The 24,018-nt window shown below is 50.0% G+C and overlaps 8 protein-coding genes across 8 annotated transcripts; 3 read left to right on the forward strand and 5 right to left on the reverse strand.

The window, feature by feature from the left end:
- Nucleotides 1-1,448: 1,448 nt before the first annotated feature.
- Nucleotides 1,449-3,557, forward strand: BU24DRAFT_441264 (uncharacterized protein). Its single transcript, XM_033530432.1, has 2 exons — nt 1,449-2,369; nt 3,377-3,557. Exons 1-2 carry the CDS (start codon nt 1,594-1,596, stop codon nt 3,417-3,419), a joined length of 819 nt encoding a protein of 272 aa, XP_033384018.1. The 5' UTR covers nt 1,449-1,593; the 3' UTR covers nt 3,420-3,557.
- A 3,198-nt stretch (nt 3,558-6,755) lies between these two features.
- BU24DRAFT_408881 (uncharacterized protein) lies at nt 6,756-7,742 on the forward strand (the record flags this gene model as incomplete). Its single annotated transcript, XM_033525885.1, has 1 exon — nt 6,756-7,742. One exon carries the CDS (start codon nt 6,756-6,758, stop codon nt 7,740-7,742), a length of 987 nt encoding a protein of 328 aa, XP_033384019.1.
- Nucleotides 7,743-9,697: 1,955 nt separating this feature from the next.
- On the reverse strand, nt 9,698-10,918 carry BU24DRAFT_461916 (uncharacterized protein; the record flags this gene model as incomplete). Its single annotated transcript, XM_033531935.1, has 4 exons — nt 9,698-9,944; nt 10,002-10,573; nt 10,637-10,691; nt 10,806-10,918. 4 exons carry the CDS (start codon nt 10,916-10,918, stop codon nt 9,698-9,700), a joined length of 987 nt encoding a protein of 328 aa, XP_033384020.1.
- Nucleotides 10,919-15,537: 4,619 nt separating this feature from the next.
- BU24DRAFT_433102 (uncharacterized protein) lies at nt 15,538-18,033 on the reverse strand (the record flags this gene model as incomplete). The annotated part of the gene is made up of 3 exons (XM_033529952.1): nt 15,538-17,233; nt 17,286-17,700; nt 17,772-18,033. The coding sequence occupies 3 exons, from the start codon at nt 18,031-18,033 to the stop codon at nt 15,538-15,540; spliced, it is 2,373 nt and encodes a 790-aa protein (XP_033384021.1).
- A 315-nt stretch (nt 18,034-18,348) lies between these two features.
- BU24DRAFT_421989 (meiotic nuclear division protein 1) lies at nt 18,349-19,391 on the reverse strand (the record flags this gene model as incomplete). Its single annotated transcript, XM_033527864.1, has 3 exons — nt 18,349-18,860; nt 18,906-19,272; nt 19,389-19,391. The coding sequence occupies 3 exons, from the start codon at nt 19,389-19,391 to the stop codon at nt 18,568-18,570; spliced, it is 663 nt and encodes a 220-aa protein (XP_033384022.1). The 3' UTR covers nt 18,349-18,567.
- BU24DRAFT_183355 (uncharacterized protein) lies at nt 19,388-20,308 on the reverse strand. Its single transcript, XM_033521642.1, has 2 exons — nt 20,139-20,308; nt 19,388-20,089 (listed from the first exon to the last, which is right to left on the reverse strand). The coding sequence occupies exons 1-2, from the start codon at nt 20,242-20,244 to the stop codon at nt 19,557-19,559; spliced, it is 639 nt and encodes a 212-aa protein (XP_033384023.1). The 5' UTR covers nt 20,245-20,308; the 3' UTR covers nt 19,388-19,556.
- Nucleotides 20,309-20,435: 127 nt separating this feature from the next.
- BU24DRAFT_421990 (WD40 repeat-like protein) lies at nt 20,436-21,987 on the forward strand. The gene has a single exon (XM_033527865.1). It carries the CDS (start codon nt 20,444-20,446, stop codon nt 21,806-21,808), a length of 1,365 nt encoding a protein of 454 aa, XP_033384024.1. The 5' UTR covers nt 20,436-20,443; the 3' UTR covers nt 21,809-21,987.
- On the reverse strand, nt 21,818-23,857 carry BU24DRAFT_421991 (uncharacterized protein). Its single transcript, XM_033527866.1, has one exon. It carries the CDS (start codon nt 23,640-23,642, stop codon nt 22,191-22,193), a length of 1,452 nt encoding a protein of 483 aa, XP_033384025.1. The 5' UTR covers nt 23,643-23,857; the 3' UTR covers nt 21,818-22,190.
- Between the last annotated feature and the right edge of the window lie 161 nt (nt 23,858-24,018).

Below are 24,018 nucleotides of genomic sequence, written 5' to 3' on the forward strand. Positions count from 1 at the left end.
GGACGAAGGCAAAATAATAGTATACTACTCCGTATATAAATAAGGTATAGAGCCGCCTGTCCATCAGATCTAACTTCAGACTATATCACATATCTTTGCGTTTTAATTTTCACAATCTTCCATCGATGGCGCTTATAACCAGCCTACCCAACGAACTACTTGACGACATTATATCTGACTTATCGCCACGCGACATTTTGAACATTAGTAAAACATGCAAGCGTTTTTATTGTACAGTTCTTCCCAGAATCTATTACTGCATTAAGGTATCCTCCTCAAGGACAGCTGCACTTCTCTTAAGAACGTTACTAGGACGACCAAAATACGCAGATCTCATCAAGCAGGTGCATGTAATCTCGCATCCAACATACGCGGAGCATGCCAAAGATTATATTAAGCCGTCACAGTGGAAAATAATCCCAAAGAATACTAGCAAGCCGATTTCAGATCTTAGTTACACTTCTATATTATGGGGAGTATGGGATTTAGGTTTTCCACAGCCTAACCAATGGGCAAATGCTGTATCTAAACAACGCTTTGGTCCTATGGCCGCACTAATCCTTGCGCTCTGCAGAAACATTGAAGTGCTTAACATGAAATTCGGCCCACACTTGGGTTCTCACAGGGCGATTGCTGGAATCGAAGACTACGATAAGAACATGTTCGACCTCGTCCGCTCCCCCAACGCATACCGTCGTCCCCTTGGCGAGAGCATCGACAAGGTAATCGGCCACGACGCCATTTACTGGATTTCAACCATGCTCATATAACCGTATATCCCTTTGCAACGGAACAACCCCCGCAGCGGACAAAATCATAGGTACTTAGACTTCGTACCTATCTTAAGCTAGAATGGTACTCCTATAATCTTAGACTTTCCTAGGGATAATACTAGGACAACTCCTGAGTTAATCTATGTCGTTATATACAAATATTACGGTGGCATGGGTGTTCAACCCCATCACTGCGAAGTGACTACTTCATAGCTACGGCTGGCCTTTCGAGAACTTAAGCCCACTATCATCGCTTTTCGACTTTGTAGATGTCGGCACAGATTCGATATACATCCAAGAGTCTTGCGTATCATTTGAAACTAATACGGCACTATCGTGGCTGATGTACGGTCCAATTGATTCGGGATCGCCACATTGATCGGTACCTGCGGGACAGATTGTCCAGTGAACATGCGCTGACAGAGTTTTCAATCTTACAGCTAACCTGAACAAGATAGCCAATCATCAATCACTATTACTCTGAGTCACGTGCTCGGTCAATACACGTGGTTATGAGTGCTCGACATAACAACGAGGATTAACATACCTCACTACGTAGCGAAAACCGCTACGTAACGAGAAATTTAATGGAGTCTTAACTTAGTATGTGCCAAATCACGTGATGACTCAGCGGAGGTGATACCGTTGCTCGAGCACCAGGCTGCAGTCATGCGCGACTGGTTGAAGACCAGAAATACATAAGCGTTCAGCCGTAACTGCTTGATCTCCGAATAGATAGCCACCCGCCTCAACTTCCTGCTGCCCTGTCAGTATTTGCTAACGACTTTCGCGATCACATAATATAATTACCCTTACTACGATGCGCCTTCTACACCGCCTGCCGGGGGACACCTTCGAGCTGACGTCTGTCGATGACGACCATCCGCCGCCATACGCCATCCTCTCACATACTTGGGCAGAAGATCAAGAAATCACGTACGAAGAGTTGAAAGCTGGTAGAGGCAGGGACAAGACAGGATTTGACAAGATTCGTTTTTGTGGTGAACAAGCTGCAGTGGATAGACTGCATTACTTTTGGGTAGATACTTGCTGTATCGACACTTCTTCATACGTCGAACACAGTACGGCGATCAATTCGATGTTCAAGTGGTATCAGCGCGCGTCCAGATGCTACGTCTACCTGTCCGACGTCTCAGTGCCTGAGCTGGTTACTGACGCCTCGACTATGCGGGTTACATGGGCGTCCGCCTTTCGATGCAGCCGATGGTTCACACGTGGCTGGACGTTACAAGAGCTTTTGGCGCCCCCCATTGTGGAATTCTTCTCGAGAGAGGGCAAACTTTTAGGTAGCAAGATATCCTTGAAACACGAGATCTATGATATCACCGGGATACCACTCCGCGCTTTAGGAGGGCAGAGTCTCGCCAACTTCAGCGTTGAGGAACGGATGAGATGGGTGGCCCTGCGCACAACAACAGTAAAGGAGGACATTGTGTACTGTTTGCTAGGGCTCTTTGGAGTATTCCTGCCACTCATATATGGGGAAGGAATACCGAATGCAAGGAGGCGGCTAAAAGAGGAGATTCAGAAGCACCGAGACCACAATGATAATATCAGCACGAAAAAGGTCGAACGGTCTCCACAACGCCAATCGAGCCGCCACCAACGCCCTACCTTGAGCAGTGTTCCCAACACGCACGACATAATTAGGAAGGGTTGGGGTTACCGAGCAAATTTCCAGGCATCGTATGGGTTGATGCCTGCCGACTATGAAGATGGCGAAGCGATATTAGAAGCAATGCAGAAACAGGATCACTTTATGCGTCAAAAACAGGGTAGAAAAAGCAAAGCGCGCGTGGTTGACAAATGCTTCTTATGTGGAGAACCTGGTCATTGGTCGCGAGATTGCCCGGAAACATGCTTCACATGTGGCAAGAGAGGACATTGGTCGAAAGGTTGTTTTAGTTAGTCTTAAGTTGGACTACACTGATGCATACTAATGCTCGATTTGGAGGAGCCCTTACTATGTTCTGCCTTCGTTAGCTTTAGGTAATCAACTTTGGTACATACCACGACTGGAGTTATTTGTAACGTCACTACTGTCTATGCAGCCTAAAGTGATTGCTTGTCTAGCTTGCCGCTGCCGTCACTACTAGGCTGATGACCTATGATGATATCGAGACTACACGAGCGAGGCGTGCTAAGCGAAATTCTGCAACAAATGCCCAGAGCAAGCAAAAGTGTGGAGAAACCAAAGCGCTCTGCGTTAGCAACAGCATATCTTTTTAAATCTGTAAATGTAGCGAAGGCAGCAGAAGCTTTGATAAGCGCGGCCTTTGCATTACGATCTGCTTGCGCCTTTACAAGGTCTTTGAATTGAATAACCTTCCCCTCTCCCTTCCCCATTACTAATATCTTTGACTTCGCGGATCAACATTGTTCACCCTCGTCATTCATCTTGATTAAGAACTTATTCTGAACTTTAAGGAGTGCAGTATTGGCAAATGACTTAAGGGCGGCCTTGTTTACCTTTCCTAGTCACTCTTACCCACAAGGACTTTGATTGAGCTCAGCATGCTCAGCATGACTCCAGTCTAATCCATTTTACATACGTTTTCCGATAATATAGTAGGCTTTTATAGCTCCCTTCCTATTATCTTACACCAGTGCCCTACTTTGTCGTAGATGTTATACTGGTTCCAATCTTGCGGTCCACATTTCGTCGCGACGGTCTCCGGACTTCGTTTTTCGAGTCCCCTCGCCCAGTTCACGCCGGGAGGCTTCAGGCTTCGGTGGTCTATAGGGTGCTGGGCGATGGCGAGCAGTACTGAAGGCTGTGGCAATACATACTTCATTCAAACAGGCTGTCTAAGGGCGCTCATGTGTAAGATTAAATCGACAACAGCGTCCTCATCGTAGTCATACAGGTATCGTTGGCTTTACGCTTTAGCTTCTCGCAAGCGTCGTCCACAGTCACGATGATGGAGGGTAGAGGTAGGAACATTGGTATGTGCAGCAAGGAACGGGTACGTCTTGGGCATACTATCTGGTACGCCCTACTTAATGCTCTAGTGGCTCTGTCCATGTTAGTTCACGCCTAATGCATTTATGAAATTAATTGCGAACAATCCTAGATTGCTACGTAACTACTGCCTCCAGGTAGCAAAGGACAGCGTAACAAGACAAACAGTGCAAACAGTGCAAATAAGCCAAATCACGCACCACAGAGCTAACAGTAACCTAAATCCGATACTGTCGTCAACGGTTAGCCTGAATGTCTAAAATAGTGTAATGCGTGGGGTAAAGCCGAGATACCCCTTCCTGTCCTTAACGGAGGCCCCGGCAGCCACGCTAAATGGAATGGAACATTTCAAAATTAGAGGTCTCACTCGTATATATCAAATGTTTTGCTCTCTATGCCCGAAAGTTTTAATTTCGCTGGCAGGTTTGCCTTATCTGGCTTTGACTGGTAGCGCAGAGATCCAACGCCATGTCGGAATGCGGTTTTTGATATGCATCTGTAGAAGAGAATGATGATGCAAGAATGGTGTTTCCATCTCGCTACGCAGTGGCTCTCGCTACGTAGTGAGGTATATTACACAGTCATAAAGCGAGGAATGAAAAAGGTTCAAATTACGCCCACGCTCAAGTCTACAATCTAATTACAGTCTGAAACATCTCATCATCACCACATTCGGGCTATAGGTGCTCTCCAAGGCTCCAATGCTGGATCTACTTGTATCCCGACTGTCCATGCTACTCCAGCTGATGGCTGAGACGAATCTTGTTCACCATTATTTGGCTTACTTGCATCGGCAGCCGAAGTCTGGCAATGAAGAGCATTTGTTACGTCATCTGCTGATTCACTGTGAGCCTTCATAGAAGCCTTCCGTGGTCGACCACGCTTTCCTTTGCCTTTGCCTTGAGTTTGAGCTGCAGCATCCCTCCTGGCACGTTCTGCAACGATGTCCTCGTAAGTCATCACCCTTGCTTTCCCAAGTATTTCAGACTTGGTCCTTCTGCGAGTCTTTGCCTCGTTATTTACAGTCTTAAGGACTTTGATGTAGTTCTGGTCGAGAGCTTGGCGAGCAAGAGATTTCTCTACGGCGTTGGCAAGCTTTTGAACGAGCTTACCATGTCGCTGATCAGGCCCAGAACACTGCTTAATCTGGTTTAGCACATCTTTCAGAGCTTCTGATGACATGGGTGTCACTGGAGTTTGAACGATCTCGTCTCGAGAAGCTACTTCTGCTCTGATTACTTGAACAGTCAGTGGAGCGTCCGGCTTGGTAAGGTCGCGAAGAACCCTTGCGGGGTTAAATGGGAATAGTCCAGCCTTTGCCCAGCCTGCAAGAATATTTTTCTTGGTCATCGCCTTCTCTCTTGCTTGGCTGTAGATGGTAGTGAAGTGCTCCTTGTTGACATTCGTCAAACCTCCGCGGTAAAGTCGTTCTACTTGCTCTCGATATGCCGACTTCAGTGGGCCAAATACTGATACATCGCAGGGCTGGAGCTTATGAGACGTATGAGAAGGAAGTCTACATAACACTATGTTGTTCTCGAAGCAAAACTCTAGAATCTCAAGGGTTTCGTGTGTTCCGAAGCCGTCGCAGATTAGTATTCGTGGTTTTCCGCAAGCACGGACTTTAGTCTGAGGATCAAATACTCCTTTCATCCATTTTAGACTAAGATAAGAGTCGTTATAGCCTGTTTCAGAGAGAGCAAAGACCCATCCAGGAGTAGGGTATGTGGTCCAGTTGCTCCGGTGGGTAGAGGCAGGCCAGATAATCATCGGGTGCAGATACTCACCACTTGCTGACACGCACTCAATAGCAGTCACCATCGTACGCTTTACACCAGCACCTCTATAGTTTCGTCGATCATCCTTACCTACAAGGACTTTTACAGAGCCGAGCATAGAAAGCATAATTCCTGTTTCATCCATATTATAGACATTCTCTGGTCTGACGTCAGGTCTATGGACTTCTGGTCCGATCACATCGAACCAATATGCCACCTTATCATATATGTTGTTATCATGACGCTCCCAGGCTATTGCTCTATTGTTTCTCGATTTGATCTCTGGATGGCGGCGGCGAAAGGCCTGTGGCCAGTTCTTATGTGGCGGGCCAGCGGGTCGGTTCGTTGCACGTCTACGGGCGATGCAAAAAGCAAGCGAGGGAATGTACTTTATACGGATGGGAGACCCGCTGGTACTCATACGTAACACGAACTCGACAAGTGCTTTCTCCTCAGAAGGGGTTAGGTATTGCTGGCCTACATCTTTCGCTCTTCTCGCGGGTCGTCCTTTGGAACGATAATGTACAGTAGTACGAGGGACATTACCATGCCTAGCCCGAGCAGAGATGCTTTCGCGAACGTCCGGAGGTAGTTCTAAAGCCAGTGCATGACTGGCCGGGTCCATAGTTACTGGGGTCTGCTGTCGTTACAGATGCTCTGAGTTGAGAGGACACGATCACCATCCTCGTAGTGTTGTGCTAAGAATAGAACAAAGGAAGACGCTCACGTGATGCTCTCGAAAATCACGTGGGTAATCTTTACAGATGACAAAGTGTTTCTCTACCACGCTACGTTCTCACGTCAAATCAACGCGGTGGCATCGCAACGGAGAAACATTATTATCACCGCCACAGATCGAAATCAAACATATCAATAGCGGATACATGAAATTACACATCTAAAGGTATCCCATATATCCCCGACATACGAAATCAACTTGAAATGATTGCTTAGGTTAAGATTGCAAGCTGAAACACAAAATGTCGCCTGTAGGAGATCGATTGCTACTAGCTACAGTACTGTGTAATTTTCTATCAGAGTATTAGCAGTACATAGATTCAGAACAGATAACAGGCTAGACGTGTTATTAATGTCCTTGGAATGGCTTTTCTGGTTTATATATACTGATTTGGAAAATCTTGTTCCGTTGCACCGTTTATTCCGCTGCGGAGGGATGTACGTTACTCTACATCTCAGAATCCAGCAATTCAAGCAGGACAGATGTCAAATTTTGGAAGGTTGGAAACGGTATACATTACGTGTTTTAATGGAACAAGTGGCGACAATACCGAGCCTTCAATGTCCAACAAATCCTGGCATCCAAGCAGAGTACATGAAATACTGTTCCCCTTTTGGTACTTTCCAAACATTGGGCACATTGAGGTAACTGATCGTTGGGGAAAGAATGTACGCCCTCAGGCGTCTCCATGCACAACTCTTCTGCACCAGGCTCCACCATTATCGCGTCTCCACACTCTTCGAATCCAGGGATTGTGGGCAGAAGAGGACACAGTCAAGCTCCTGCTACAGAGGACCCCCGCACTCAAAAGTTTTTCCTGGGACCGCGCAATTGAAGACAAATTCATGTGCAACCTGGGTAAAATTAAAGAAAGCCTTGACGGTTTACGAAACACCCTTGTTTTCTTGCGCTTCCATGCTTCGGCGGTGGGCGACATGGCGTATGTGTATCAAGATACTATACATGTAGTGCAACAGGAGCTAGGAAGCTTCTGCTCCTATACTGCACTAACAGATATGGAGATATCGTTGGCTACGTTAGTTGGTGAGAGGAAGGCAGTTACATCCCTCGGGGGATTGTTACCACCTGGTTTGAAGCGATTGGTCATTCTGGACGATTTCATGTCCGATTCTACTGCATTCCACCCTACTGCAATCCCAGATCATGCTGATTGGTATGAAGAGAAGTACCTAGCAGTCATTCGGTCCTACATAGAGGAGTTCAAAACGGCAACACCCCACCTCAAGGACTTGGTCATGGATATGCGCTCTACAGGCGTGTATCAAGGTGATCCTGATGTATACCAGATCGATGAAAGAGGTTGTTCTAACCTTGCATTCATGGTGCACGACCGCTTGGACCAACCCTGCAAGGATAATGGCATACGACTTACCTTTAAACCAGGCGAACAATCCGACTACTATCTTGATGCTGCTTGGGATACCGTATGGGACTCTACAACAAACTGAACTGTGTTGGAGAGTCCCATGCAGTATTCTATTCAAATAATGTCCCGTTTAATATCGGGACGTTCGCCTGCTTTAACGGTACTTAGGTCTGTCTAGCCTACGGGTCATGCCGTGGGCGTCGAGATGTGGTCTTCTTCCTCTTGGTAACCGTCATCCCCAGCCATCCTCTGCAATCATCGAGGTCTTGTCCAAGTCTTCCCTACCCTCTGTCGTCAAACCGAAGATTCTATTTCGTCTGGATTCAGCTAGAGAAAGAGACGGAAGCGGAGGACTTTGTATCCTTACTGTCTGTGCGAGGATCCTCTCCTCATAGTCGTCCCTTCGTTTTTCCCTTTGTCCATACTTTGATTCTCTTGTTCTTGTTTTTGAACATTAATTTTGTTTTCTTGGCTTCGTGCTTGATTAATCGTTCGTAGTCCTTTCCAGTTTCCGTCCTAATCCGGCGTTTGTCTTATAGGTTTTCTTCTCTCGGGACTTAGGATAATCAACTAATAGTATTGGATCGCTTCTAATGTATATTCTATAATTACAAAGGCCTGCGCGCGCCAACACTGTGATCGGGTGGTGTCGATGAAAGGAAAAGGAAGCCCATTCGCTTCTCGACCACTCGGGCTAGCGACCATTACTGCCTGCGCACTGCTTTAGGGACCACTTTGCAGCACAATCACTCGATCCTACCTATGCTATGCGTGCATCCTTTTGCCTCGATTGTGGTGGCTTTGCCGTGAATGCAGATAGAGCGACGGGCGGGCAGACCCCCTCAGACAGACCATTCCGCACAGTGCACACTCATTCACCCCGCAACGTTGCAAACCCCACCCATCCATCTTGCACATACATACATATGTACACCCACCCGTCCACCCGTCCACCTTACACACATCCCATCCACCCACCGTTCCCCTGGGAAACGTCCAACGCGCATCATATCCATCCCAAGGAAGCACTCACCATGTAATATGTTCGGAAATGCATCTTTTCCCTCTGCTCGTGTGGCGGGACGGGAGCATTGATCGAGACTTGAAGTATCTACCTAGGCATTGTATCCATCGCCACCCTCTTGACCTGATTTAGGGTACGCCTACCTCACTCTTGTCACGGGAGGAGGAGGAGACGAAGGAGAAAGAATAATCCCATCTCCTATTTCCCATTGGCGACACAGCATAAAAAAAACCCAACCACACCACGGATCCCACGTTAAACAGAAAACCATCAATAAGACGGCCTTCGATGACTGTTGGGGATTTCAGATTTGGAAGAAAGCAAGTCAGATTCCAAAGAGAGATCACACACAGGAAAAGAGCTTGGGTTTATTCTTTTTTTTTTCCAGTATTGTGATAATAGGTAGTTATCAATGGTTATCAGGTCCTCTCTCCCTTTCTTCGCGCCTTTTCCCTTCACCCATCCCTCCTTGCCCTGTCCTAACCCGGCTTGACTCGCGACATGGACGTGAGTCAATTACGTTTCTGTCATCTTGGACGTGGAGATACATGATGAGGCTCCCTTGGAAGAAGTGGTACAATCAAAGAAATGTAGATGATATGTCTCGCAACGAGAAGGTAGCACGGTGCGGCCACATACGGCGGATTTCACACCATCTGTTCGTCTCCTTCTCCATCTGGAATCCGTTCTAAGCATCATGCGTCGACGACTCTTTGACATTCAAGGGACATGAAGCAAAAAACCAAACGAACCAAAACATAATATAACAACAACCTCGCATGGGAGTTGGATGACTAACCAAGACAGGGGAAAACCCGCCCTGGGTCCAACGTAAAACCTACTCCTGACCTGAACGTGAAGGAGCATCTATTTTCCGAACCCAACGCCGCCCTGTCCGATATCCTTCTAACGATTGAAATATAAACGTCTCTTGGTATCAACAACAGTACTGGATACTCCATCGGTTGTTCTCGACTCTAAAGCGCCCTACCTACACTGACAAGTTGGACATCTTAGTCGTCTGCATCATATTCTGCCTGATTGCTCAACGTTTTCGGACCATCTTTACGAATCGGAATTTTGATTCCCTGGCTAGCAAAAGCCTTGCTGAGTGGTGTGGACTCAATGACGCCTGGGAACTTCTTCGCTGAGTAGACCTGGAATTGGTCTGAGAAACATGTCGCAAGCACCGGTGCGCGTCCTGTGTTGAGAGTGTTGTTGTTCTGACCGCTTCCCACGTCTACAAAGTTCATCTTGAGTCTGTGGTCATTCGTTAGCTACCAATCGCCATCTATTGCAAAAAAAAAAAAAACTAACCTGAATATGCCCTCGGTCCTGACGGAGAGATCTTGAAGAACGAACCAGAACCCGACCTTGCCCTCAGTGTCTGTGAGTCGGAAAGCATTGACAGTCAGGCTCCCGATGAGGTTTCTTGTGAACATGCCAGTGGCTGAGGTTGTCGGAGGGGCGACGGGCAAGCCTATTGGGTTGAACGTCGCGGCATTGTATGGATTGTAACCTGGCGCAGCGGGCTGCTGGTAGTAGCCACCGGCTATCTGCGGCGGGCCGTACGGATTTACAGCCTGGGGAGGCCCAACTTGCCGGCCATATGCGTCGAATTGCGGAGGCATTATGTGCTGTTGCATGTAGCCCATGGGACGCTCTGGTGGAGGGGGGTAAGATGTCGTGGTACTAGACGAGATGCTAACCGTGGGTGCGCCGCTGGAGTGCCTCACCAGGTTGACCTCGCGGGTGGCCTCCGCGTCCCACAGGTCCACAGTGAGGACGAAGAATGTGCTGTCAACTTCCTGATAGTCGATCTCCTTGCCGGTGGCAGCGTCACACACGACGAGCCTAATGCAAGGCGGAGGGGTTATGGGTCGTCGGTCCTGTTAATGGCCGCATATATTAGCATTGCACCGGATTGACGGAAAGCTTGCGGGCAGCCTGACCTTGTCACCAAAACCGCACATGCGCGCACGAATTGGCTGTTGTTCAACGGACAGCCTATATGACAGGTCAGTGGAAAGATCTACTACAATGACGACTTCTGCGCACGGCAAGACGCCAGGGCGTGCCAGGGACAGCCAGCAATGTGGAGAGGGAGAGGACAGAACGTACTTGTAAATGCGATCTCCTTTCCGGCCATTGTATGGCTTGAGCATCTCACTGGGGGGTGGTGGAGGAGGCTGCGCATAGAGTTGAGACTGGGGAACAGGTGGTGGATAGTTCATGGCGGCGGGATGATCCTGAGCTGGGTTTGCGATGGGTGGAAGAGAGCTCTCTTGTTTTTGTGGAAGCGATGGAGGAGGGGCGGCCACAGGGAATTGATTGTTTTGCCGAGATGATGGAGGGAACATGTCGGTTCGGGATTGAGTTCCAACAGCGACGGGATGACAGGAGGAGACTGGGAAGGAAAGACTGGGATGGGATAGTCGAGATATATATGGCGAATCGTGTGCCCAGGCCTGTGGATGTAGCCCAACAAGACACTATGGAGAAAGCACGCCCTAGCAGATATCGCAGATACCTGGACGGATACCTATGTACAGGGACCGTAAATAAATACCTACGGTATGGGTAGGTACAAATATTGATCCGTGCCTGTGGGAATGGTGGTGAAGGGGAAAGAGGCCCACGTGATGATCAGAGCCGAAATGGTTGAACGGGGGAACCTTTGGGGCCGAAGAACAGGCAAGAGGAACGGGGCGAGAGAGACAGACGGATGGAGATACCAGGGCTCTATTTAGCGAAAGGGCAGCGGAAGTGCAAGTCGGAACTATGGATGCGTGCGGTGGTCGTGAAATGGTGGTCGGGAGCCGTTAGAAACGATGTAGGGACAGCTCGTTAAGGTTTACTGGCTAGCTAAGCCAAGGACACGTGCAGATGGCGCTTCGTCTTAATCCAGCGATTGCATTGTCTTTGTGCTGCTTGTTTCTGGACTTGGTGTGGACTCAACAGAAAGGCGGAGAAGAAAGAAAGATGGGCCTGGATCGCGCCGACGGATTGTCTCGGTGTTGATACGCGCAGAGAAGATCAGTAGTCACTGTCGTTGCCGGTGTCGTTGTGTTGTTGTCGCGCGCGCAAAAGGAGACGCGGTGTTGGAAAGTTGATATGGAGGAGTTGGTGAGGTGATGGGAGGTGTGCAAGGGGAATACAAAGGTAAAGCGAGACAGGCAGGCAGGTAGTCTATATATGTACCCAATATATATGTGCTTGAGAAGGTGAGGAAGTACTCCGTAGATGTGACAGGTGGATGGTGGTGAATGTAGTACGAGTAGGTTGATGTTGGCGTGGATGTGAGGTTGGGTCGCGGACGGGAAGGTGCAGGAGGTTTAGCGGTTAGTGGGAAGGTAGGGTAGGTAGGTTGATAGTACGGAGTAGGGTAGAATAGGATAGGATAGAATAGGATAGGGAGCGAGTCAGGGATATGGGTTTGGCGTAGCAAGTAATGAGTAGTAACGTATAAATGTGCGAGAAGCAGTGGAATAGATTGGGATAGGATAGGACGAAACAGCGGGATGGCATGAGATGAGATGAGGTGAAAGTATGGAGGATTGTACGTATGAGTGAATGAGTGTGAATTGGAAGGGTGAATGGATGGAGATGGAGATGGAGATGGGACGAGGTGGATGTGTGGGAGATGGTGGATGTGGAGAAATAAAGTTGCCGGCGCCGGCGATGGCTGATTAGTCCAAGAACAGACAGACTCGTCACACTAATCCCCTTCTGGCCTGTGTCTGTGTTTGTGTATGGTGGGTGGGTGATGTGTGTGTGTGTGTGTGTGTGTGTGTGTGTGTGTGTGTGTGCCTGAGGGGGGATCGCAAAAGGATGCGCGAGAACAAAGAACAAAAAAAAACAAAAGAAGAAAGGGAAGACAAGACGATACGAAAATCAGGAGGGAGGGATCGGAGAGGGCCCGCGACAGTGGCAATGGCAAATACCAATAGTTAGCAATAATGGCACTGCACTGACAGGACGAGTATGATATGCACTGATGCAGCGATAGGATGGCTGCCAGGGATCTTGCTGGGAAGGGATAAAGTGAAAGGAATTGCCTGGAGAGGGCATGGAGATCCGATATGGAGTACCGAGTACAGAGTATGTGTATGGTATTGGCTGTTCAATCTTGTTGCTGTAATGGTAAGAAAAGGGTAAGATACTACCTCTAAATTAATAGCCTCAGATAGAGTTGTCAAGCTTGAACGATACACCCGGGGACTAGGATTGCCTTCTCTGTTTTCCTCTCCTTCTTCTCTTCCTCCTCTTCCTCCTCTTCTGCTGCCAAGTACGGAGTAGTACACAGTATTAGTTAATTATTTCCCCAGTGGGGAGAATAAAGAAAAGGACGCGACCATCTGATTTTCGTTGGCGTCGGCGGAGGCGTCAGCTGGCGGCGGGCGACTGGCAGATTGGCGGGTGGACGGGGCACTGGCACTGGCACTGACACTGGCGCTGACACTTTACACTTATCATTTGGCATTGAACAGTACTCCATACTCTGTAATACTCTGTAATTGTATGTGTACGATATACTGTGCTTTGCTAGTTTTGTTTTGCTGCTTTGGTATACGGAGTATAGGCTACTCCGTACAGAATAGCTGTCACTTGTAGACCCAATATGCGTTGCAGTGTAGTATAGACTGACTAAGACGTTGTATGCGTAAAGAATACCTTACCAATGTAGGCAATGGATCTCGAAGCAATGACTAAAACGCACCGATGATTACGACGATTTGCCTGCTTATTTGGTTTTCGATTTCCTTCCCTTCGGTTTCCAATATCCCAATCCTCGGTCAACAGATTCCCCAACAATTGGCAGCCGAATGACGTTAGAACCAGAAGAACGGAAGAGGAGGAGGAGAGGAGGAAATCAGACGATGAACAGGGCACCAATACTCAAGATGCGACGGAACCCCGAGGGCACGGTGGGTGGGTGGGTGGCTGTAGTTGAGACCACTCGTATGGTGGAAATCAAACTGTGGTACCTGTGGTAGTACCCGCCGTTGGCCTGTCTGTGGAACGGTTGGCGCATTCCATTTCACGCCTTTTAATTATTGTAGAAAGACTCCACGTACGAAGTCGAATTTTTCCACACTCAACGGATGTGTCTGTGTGTGTACGGAGTAAAAGGAGAACAATGGAAAATGAAGTGCCAATGTTTCAAGAAAAACGTTCACTCATGCAGGAGAGTTACATCCCACCAGCCCCAAGATTTTACCCAGTTAGGTAGGTAGATATGCACATACATGTACAATGTATGGAGTACATCTGAAACCTAACCCTTTGTCTATCAGCAACACCTCCGAACACCTATAACGAAAACAACAACAACATTAACATCCCCATCATCGCCATCGCCATCGTCATCATCCCACTTATTTATCCATTCAACCACCCCCACCGATGATTCTCCTGGTCCTGCAACCGACACCCTTACCCTCTCAATCCTCCTGATTATCACCTTCTCCGTGCCTGTGACCCTCTCTGTGCCTCAGCCATACATACAGTAGACCCTAATGTACTTAACATGGCCGCTTGTAGCCAGTCGCAGCCATCCCACACCCCCTTCGAACGCCCCAAGCCCAGCCTAAGCCAGCCCTGCCTTGCCCTGCCTTGCGTTGGCCGTCCATCCATTTGTCTATCTGTCGCCCGCCCATCGACACGGGCGCCGGATTTCCCGACAGTCTGGTGCCGTGCCGTGTGACGTGGAAGATCTTTTTGTTTCTTTTTCTTTCTCCTGGTAACTAGGTAGTTACCTAGTTACGGAGGACTCTGTCAGGGGACAATGTCTTTTCGATATATGTTGTGCATGGAGTAGCAGACTCTCAGATAGATGTACTCAATGAAACTGCATACACACTTACGGCATCATTATCAGAACATTTGATTACTCGCCCTAATCCTCAAGGTAAAATTCAAAGTGAGAGGGAAAGAAAGACACAGTTTACTCATTGGCCACACAATTCGTTCATGTAGCAAGTGTGAATGTACTCCGTACATAGTACGTTAAATTTCACGAACCCAGCCCAACATCAAACATGAGCAGAAGCAGTTAGAACAGTACCATCGACGGTCTTTCCCTCTCTCAACATATCCCCAAACAGAAACAACTCGTTCATCATTGTAGCGCCGCGAGCGCATTCATTGGCCCCATCCATAACCATACCTTTGCGTCAAGTCAGAAGCCGCAATTTACATCATTGCGAGAAATGCATATACCCTCAACCACGTCTCTTGATCGTGCGTCACAGTCCTGTCTGCAACTCACACGTCACATCTTACCTAACCATTCGCAAATTGCGATAATTACAAGACGTAAAGTTGAGATCTCACCATGATCGAGCACGCACGCACGAACCAACCAACAACCAATCCATCCCAACAACATCTATCTGTATGGTCGACGAACAGCCAGACAGACCCACTTGATCGGGGCCGCTCCGGGAAGAAGCGGCCGTATATGCATGCATGGACGTTGGTTTTGATAAACTCTGTTTTAGCTTCATGATGATTTCTTTATTTGGAGTCTGTTCCTGATGATCACCGGGTACGACGTAGTTGTCACGGCTGTGTCTGTTGTACGTGACATTGACAGATGCGTGCACGAGCCATGTTTTCCCGTTTTCGTTCCCGGTGTTGCTTGGATCGGTCCAACACTGTGATGACTAGGTAATTACATCCAAAACTCAGGTATCTGGCTACCTATCTCTTATGCCTCTGGTCTAAATTCCCAGGGATCCTGCGCCATCCTCCCGCCCAGCGCAAGGTTGTCACAGTCCAGGTACCTGTTTGTCTAGCTTTGCAACGTAACCATGGACCACTTCTCATCTTCTTTTCAGGAGCCTTGAACCTATCCGAAGTGGAATAGTGTCTGCTTCTTGTTCTTGTTCCCCTTCTTCTTTGCTCCTGGAAGCCCAGCGGCTGCGTCGTCGTCGGGCAATGCTGCACTGCTCTGCCCGGCTGCTCCCCCTGCCCAAGCATTGACTGGGGTATTGCGCCCGCTGTTGTCCCGTCGGAGGCCTGCGCCCGTGTATCCTGGACTGAAGATGGTACTTGTTGGCTTCGGTGCCGCCGGCAGTGCAGGGAATGCGTCGGCCGACCTGGCGGGTGCCTTCTTGGTGGCGTTGTTCAGCGCGACGGACGACGAGGTTCGTGACGGCAGTGGCGAGATCCTTGCCGCTGGTGCCGAACCCGACGCCGAGGATGATGACCAAGGTGTCTGTCCGGGCTTGGCTCCTATCCGACTTAACGACGCCGCTGTTGGGAGCGCAGGGAATGGGTTGCTAGATGACGATGACGACCAGCTGGCTTGCTTGTTGACCGAAGATCGCGATGATTGTGCTGTAGAACTCTTGAGTTTCAGCACCCTTGAACCACCGTGTGCTGCAGAACCACCCAGAGATAGTCCGCTAGCTGCTCCAGGTAAAGATGGGTAGTCTTCGTTGATAGCCCTCCAATCATTCCAAGACTTGAGCAGATTATCTTTCTTGCCTGGAATCTCAAAGATGTCTGCCAACTCCTTCACCAGCTTGCCCAGCTCCGCTGAGCTTGTATCGAACAACGAGAAGAAGCCATCTATCAATTGTGTCGCCGTGACTTTCGATGTCCGATACGCCGTGACTTGGTTGCGGAATTCGCCAAGCTTGCTTTGGTCATTCCGCAAAAGACCTGCTGCTCGCTCTATCACGGCATTGTGGCGCAACTGTCTTGCATGCTCGGCCGGTGTTCGAGGAATGTTAGCTGCTGCTGGAGTGTTGGTGGCATTGGTGGTGTTTGAAACTCCATTGGAAGGAGCTGGGGGTCGAGATGCTGTCACTGTGGCGGGTTCCGCGGTGTTAGGAGGGGCGCGAGCAGTAAAAGCTTCCGAAGGCGTTGGTGTTGACGTTAGCTGTCCACCGAAAGAGCGGCTAGTCGCAGTCGGTGCACTTTGGATCGCCATCTGTCTCTGATATGCCAATTCGGCTCGAGTCAGCGGCTGTGCAGACGATGCAGGAAGTGGCTCGGCGTTTGGATCACGTCCGCGTCCTCTTCCTCCTCCCTCTCTGCCTCTCCCCCTGCGTCCGCCTCGTTCTTGTTCATGGGGTGCCCGATATTGAAATCCTGACATGTCCACCCTGCGAGCGTCGCGCAGCGCATCCTTCGATAAACCATTTGGATGCACTTCAATCTGGTGCGCCTTCAAGTCCATCTCAGAGTCGAAGACTACGAACTTCTTCTCCAAACATTCCGTGTCCGGGCAAAGGAAATGATCTTTCCGGAAATGAGCCTCGAGACCGTTGTAGTCCACGTAGTACTGTTGTTTCCGTCCACCGTCGCGGCGGTCACAAATATGACAGCGCTCGTGCTTATCTCTGCAATGTGTGTAGAGCTCGTCATCCCCGTAGAATCGTTCTTTGCAAAATCCGCATTCGGGGTGACCTTTGAAACCGCTCTGGTCGATAGCTCCTGGATTGTCGTCTCCGAATTTCCGATGCCTTCCTAGTTCTGCTGGTGTGAATAATTCGTGTTCATGTGTGAATACTTTCTTATTTCGCGTGCATAAATCACTGCAGGTTGTTAGTCGAGCGGAACAATACTGTTGCTTCAATGTATACCCACCACATAGATTTTCCATGCGCAGTCTTCACATGTCGATGCAGATCCGGCCATCCCAAGCAAGCTACATCACAGTCGGCGTCTGGGCAATTATACCTCAACAACAGCACTGTATCCTCATATGTCTCGGTCGTTTCGAATCGGATCCCAAGATTATCATCAGACTTGAAGAAATCCTTTGCCCCATAATCTTCATAATTTTTGACAACATCGTCTGTGAAAATAACGTGGTCGGATTCTGTTCTGCAATGTGCGCAGGTTTTAGTCTTGTATAGCGCTCTCAACCGCAAAGAGCAGATGTGACAGGTACGGTGGTTGCAAGGGGACACTGCCGTATGTTGAACGGGGGATGCGCAGATGAAGCAAACTTCAGCGTCTGGGTCTTCTGCTGCTGCGGGCGCCTCTAGTTTTGGAGCTGCTAGTCGTACTCGTTAGCATCACTTAACAATACATGCTTTGCGACCGAGTAGGTATATTTGATAGTCATACCAGGCTCAGCATCAGCTGCGGGTGCCTTTCCAGAGCTTCGCTCGGCCCCTCGACCACCGCGGTCGCCACGGCCTCTTCCTCCACCTCTGTTTGTGCCACGCCCTCGCCCCCTCGATCCTGGGAACTCTTGCTGATCCTCTGCAGTTCGAGGCCCTCGAGAAGCTCCTCTGCCTCTGCCACGGCCTGGTCCGCCCCTCCGCGGTGGGCTTGTCGGACCAGCTTGGCTGTCGTGAGATGCGCCTTCGTCGGTCGCTGAAGCCATGCGGGGTATATGTACAGAAGTTGTTAAGGGTATGGAAGGAATGAATCTAGTGGTATCGATAAATTTGCGTGTGTGAAGTGTTGCAATTGGCGGGGGTTGCTGTCCCGTGGGAGCACAGATGTGGATATGGAGTACGTTTTCGGCGACAACCTGGAGGGGAGGTTTTGTTAAAAGTAACTACCTAAGGTTGATGACGCGGGTCCGGAAGCGAGCGAGCGAGCGATTGTCACAGCCACTAACATTTAGAGCTCGGTCCACGCAACTACCACATGCGGACAAGCCTCAGGAACAGTCATGGAAAGTGACTCAACCCTTCCTTGGGATGTATTTGATTCTCGTATATTGACTGGCTATGGCACAGATGATTCATCCCTCGTCATTGCAAAGTGTGGCGGAGCATTGGAATATCTAGCGGGATATCACTGTACCGCAGTTAGGGTGGGATACACGGAGCCCACCACCGTAGTGACGCCTCGCAAGGAGTACAAGGAATCAGCCTACATAGGTCCAGCTGGAGTGGGGAATCCGAAGACATTACAATTCCCGTAGGCCGGACACCTCTTCGTCAAACTCATCGCCATAGCAGTCTCGCATGATGGCCTCCATCTGCTCTTTGTCGCCACCAACCTGCTTCCTAAACCAGTCTTCCATGCTCAGGATCTTGTCCATATTTTTCTCTGCTTCCTCCTTGAATTGTTGTACTTCTTGCTTCTTCTTTTCCATCTCTACAGGATCATGCTCGCTATACGCAGCGAGCTCCTGACGAAGGTGCTCGATCTCCGTAGTCAGGTCTGTGTGCTCTTTGATGAGGGTTTTGCGGTCGCCACCTAGTATATTTAGAGACGCTGCCTAAACCCTCCATGTACACTAACCTGTTCCCATACGCATATCTGCATCTTCTTCTCTTGCAGCACCTGCTTCGTTGACCTTGGATTGAAGTTCGTCGACCAAAGCCTGGGCCTTGTCATGCTCGTCTTGAGCCTGGGCGAGGGCCTTCTGTTTGGCTTTTTTCTCGTCGCTTGGGAAGCTCCAGTACCAGTTGCCGCTGCCGATCTTTTCAACACGAATCTTGTTGTCGTCAGATAAAGACTGCAAGTAGTCCTTCACTTGCATTCCATTGATAGACGCAACAGAGGGGAGCGCTTTCTCAAGGTCTTTGATGCTGTGGGCCACAGCGGTCTTGTGGAACCAGGAGAGGATGAGCGCCTGTTTGGCTGCATTTGCGGTTATTTTGGGAGCCTGACTTGAATCAGATACACCACAATCGAAAGGACAAAAACCACATACCATGAAGTTGTATTGCAAGTTGCAGGATTTGTGGTGAAGTGATGGCCCAGCGTGCCTTCCCCAATTGCCATGCCAAGCAAAGTCATGCCCTTACAAATGATACCCAAGTACCTACCTACCTTAACTAGCACTTCATGATCGATTCATGTGCTCTGGGATCTCCAAGTAGATCTGTCAACGAGATCTACGGCCAGCGCGCTTAGACAGGTCTGTCGTTTGCAATCCGCATTTCACATTCAATCCAAATCTGAGTCGCCCGATAAACTCGGTGATGCAAAGTTGGATGAGATGCTATCGTCTTCTGCTTCAACCCTTGACAATGTCTCACGGGTTGACGACACCTGCCGCGATTGAGACTCTTGCTTGGCCGTCCTCTTCTCCTCGGCCTCTTCATACAATTCATCTTCAGCGCCCGCCGCCTCAAGAAATGCTAGATCGCCAGTCTCCCCAAGAACCTCCCTTGCCGTCTCTTCCATCAAAATGCCTAGTGCAATAAGTGCGGTCTCGTCCATACTGTTCCATATTTTCTGGTTGAATTGCTCCTCACTTCTCTCATAGTACTCCGAGAAATAGGCATGCAACGCAGTGAGAAGCTCACTACTGGGAAGTTTCTGATCCGGGCGGAGTTTAGTATGTGCAAAATAATGGTCGGTCTCCTCATAACGTGTTGGGGCATTGCTGGCCCTGTATAGAACTTCGTCTGGTCTGAGAGGTTGCAGCATAGAAGAAGGCCTTTCGGACCCGATAAACCCCCATTGAGATACCCGTCCTGAAAATAGTCAGATCTCTTCAGTGTATAGAAATCTCGAATCTCTGACCTGCTACGGCATCGTAAACAGTCGCTGCTCGTTTATGATTTCTTTCAGGTAACTCTCCCTCATCTCCGGTCGTCATCTCCGATCGAGATCTCTTTGATTGTGTCATTCGAATTGACACAGAACCTCACAGCATGCGTTTTGAGTGTTAGAACGAAAGGCTCTTGGTAAAGTAGAGCAAGGTGCTCAGATCTTAAAAAGTGGGGCGCGTGAATGGCTTATATAACCACCCGCATACCTCTACATGCGTCATCTCACTATTACCCCAAACCCTAACATCACTTCACTCCAGAGCATGTAGCTCTCACATGAACACGCAAGACCTCCTCGCCCGATCGATCGGCTTCAATACCCCCAACGATGTCAAACGCGCAACCACCTCGCGGCTTGTCTACGCAATCCAGCCGACCTCCGTGACATTCAGTCACAAATCGCCTTCAAAGGAAAACCCCAACGAATGCCCTCCTGCCCATGCATCTGGCGTGAATGCGATCGCTATCGATCGTTTCGAAGGCCGCTATCTACTTTCCGGAGGCGCTGATTCCTCGATCGCCGTATGGGATCTCGAAGAGCCTTCCGTCGCAGACGACGGGAACCTGTCATATCGCCCGCTCTCCAGCGTGAAGAAATCGTCGGATCAACATAAGCTCGGGATAACCCAAGTCGCATATTACCCATTTGACTCACTCGCATTTCTCACTTCGTCATACGATCACACCGTAAAGATATACTCCAGCGAGACCCTACACGTTTCGGCGTCATTCGACCTGGACTCTGTCGTTTACAACATCGCGCTGTCCCCGATCGCGGACCATCTTCTAGTTGCATGCGCGACCCAATATCCCGCCGTGCGCCTCGTAGATCTGCGCTCTGGCGCCAGTACACATTCACTCGCAGGGCATTCCGGCGCCGTCCTGTCCACAGCATGGAGCCCTGTCCAAGAACATCTTCTCGCAAGTGGTGCCACGGACGGCAGCGTGCGGTTTTGGGATATCCGTCGCAGCGTTGGCGAACTGGGACTACTCGACCTGGAAGACTCCATAGGAATCAACCAGTCGGCCTCGTCGTCGTTCACCCGGAACTCTGTACACGGAAAGGCCCACCGAGGACCGGTCAACGGTATCGTCTGGACCGAAGATGGCAGACATCTCGTCACATGTGGGCATGATGAGCGCATCCGAGTCTGGGACACGAACAGCTACGCCAACACCCTTGCCAACTTCGGGCCCATGGTAAGGAATTCCGGACTAGCACCTTGCATACCCGTCCTTCCGCCCACTCAATTCCTGCCGCTCGAACAAGACTTCCTGTTCTATCCTAACGGGCACGAGATCTTGGGTTACGAACTGTTCGAAGGCGAGCTGGTGCGGCGACTCAAGCGGCCCGAGCGACAGCATCACGCGCCTGCCGCATCGTCCGGGAAAGCACCCGCAATCACCAAAGACAGAATCACTTCGCTCTCATGGCGCGCACACGACGTGGAGATGTACTCCGCGCACCAGGACGGCTCGATCGCAGCCTGGAAACCGCGCACGCAGGAGGACGCCGACCTGGACGAGGAAGAGGAGCAGGAGCGGGAAGAAAGGGACGTGAGCAAGAAGAGGAAACGTAATGCCTTGGAGGAGATATACCAGGATCTCACAAAGCGGAAGATCACTTTTGGAGGAATCTGAGGGGATTTAGTCGAACTTTGATGCTTTAATTCTCTATCTATCTAACCATCTATCTACTCACTTTCGAGCTTGTGAAGAAAATACCAGCTGGGAAGGAGCACATAAAATGCTTCAATTCATATGCAAGACATTAAACGTACATGCAGTTCATGATCCGTAATACAACTGCTCTCAAGTCATTACCTTTCATTCGACTCTACTGCAAGCTGACAGCTGTGTGCCAGAGGCATAGCTGAATCCCTTGGGAGAGCAAGCAATCTCTATGTGCACCGGTAGGGAGCCAATAGGCTCTGGTAAATCATCTGCACAGCTCAAGTGTGCACTGAAAACCTCCCGCCATTTCTGCAACCCCTATAATAGTTCAAACCTTCCAATACGGTAGCTAAGAATCGAAATGTGGCAGTCGAGCAGGTACGAAGTTCGAATCGGCCGGTATCTCTCTCGGCTCATTAATCAGCGAGAGCGGGCGATTCGGCGTCGGCGCGAAGCTCGAATAATCGCTGTCATCGATATGGAAAGACCCGCTATCCGGGGCAGTCTGCGGCTCTTCGAACTGCGGGAACGGCGCGAGGTCGGCGGGGTTGTGTGTATCGGTAGCTGGCGGAGCGACCAGTGGAGAGCGGGATCTCTCCCTTTGTATGCTTTGGGTGAGCCTGTAGGAAGGCGAAGGCGACCGGCGCATCTTCATGGAGGAGGGCGAGGCCGATCGGACGCTGAGGTGTTGGTCTGAGTTCGTTGCGAGACCACGCTGCACGGCGAGTTTCTGGGCTTCGTGGCGCCTGCGCTCGATTTCGCCTTCTTCTTGCAATCGAATGCGTTCCTCTTCTTGCTTTAGATCCGATAATGTAGGGGCTTCTTCCGGAGTCGGGGATGAGGAGAGCAGTTTGTTCGTATCGTCATTGCTCTTCCGTCGGGAGCCTCGCGAATTGCGCGACGACGCTCTGCGGCTAGATAACTGGGAATGGCTCGGTCTTTTCCCTCCTCTTATGGAGTGAGCCTTCCCACTGCTGCTCTCATCTTGCCATTGACTCGTTGTGCGTCTTTCGAGCGCGGCCGTGAATTCGTCGTCCAAAGGTACAGCATCGTCTAATTCATCTTCGCTGGGGAATATGTCTCCTCTCGAACTAAGCGAGTCGGTGGTGTGTCCTGAAGTGTTTGTATGGCTTCTCTGTCGACGATGCCCCTTGTGCTCGGGACCTGACCCTGCATCCTCGTCGCTATCTTCAATCAGAGGCTGTTCCTCTTCTAAACTTCTTCTAGTCTGGCCTGGATGCTCCGTGAGATCTGCTGCTGAAGGCTTATAGCGCAATCCTTTCCCGCCAATCTTGAAAGGCAGTCTCCCCAAGAACCCAAAATATGATGAGCTCGGTATGATGGTCGGATCTGGGCCGCCATCATGAGGCTGCACGGCGCTCTTTCTCCTCCCCGCGTTGTACCTAGGGTCGCGATTCCTCGTCCCGTAGCTCATGGCGCGCTGCCGACCGGGTTGTGACACTGCGCCGTAGCTGTTGGAACCGGCCAGCATCCTGTCTAGGCTGTCTCCTCCCCAACCAAGCAAACCATCATTCTCATCCTCCTCCCAGTCATCATAGAAGTCGAAGCTCAGCTCGGCTCTCCCCCGCGAACGACGATGGTGTCGCCGGCGCTCGTCGCGCGCTGGGAGACACGGCTCCGTGCAACTGTTCAAGCATTGCGTGATGGACGATAAGCAGGGATTCACGTAGCTATGGGTGAACGAGTAGAGGTGCTCCTGCGTGGACTCGTTTGCATGTTCGATATTGTCAGCGATATTCTGTATAGTCCGGTTCCAACGAGGGTCCCCGCGACGATACATGACGTCTGGCGTGCGCCTAAATTGGGCTTGTCTCAAGTCGACGAGGCGGTTGAAGAAGGAAACGAATCGCAGCGGCCAAGGCGCGCTGAGGATCGCGGGCGCATTGAGCTTGGTCGGAAGGGAGGAACGGAGCGTTTATCCAAGGGAGGGGGGTGCTTGCAATGGTGTTGAAGTAAGGTTTGCGGTTGCGTTGTGTCGCCAACGTCTGGTCTAAGTTCGGTCGTCGGCCGGCCCCCCAGCCTCCTCCTCCCCCCCAAAGAAAGCTCCCGGTGCAGGGCACGTGCACGTGCACTCCACAATTCACTGGTGTTAGCCGAGAGCCTGATCCATGCTCTATCTTTTCCTGGCGTCCAGTGATCATATCTCTCTCCAGACA

This window comes from Aaosphaeria arxii, assembly GCF_010015735.1.
Source record: "Aaosphaeria arxii CBS 175.79 unplaced genomic scaffold BU24scaffold_4, whole genome shotgun sequence".
NCBI lineage: Eukaryota > Fungi > Ascomycota > Dothideomycetes > Pleosporales > Aaosphaeria > Aaosphaeria arxii.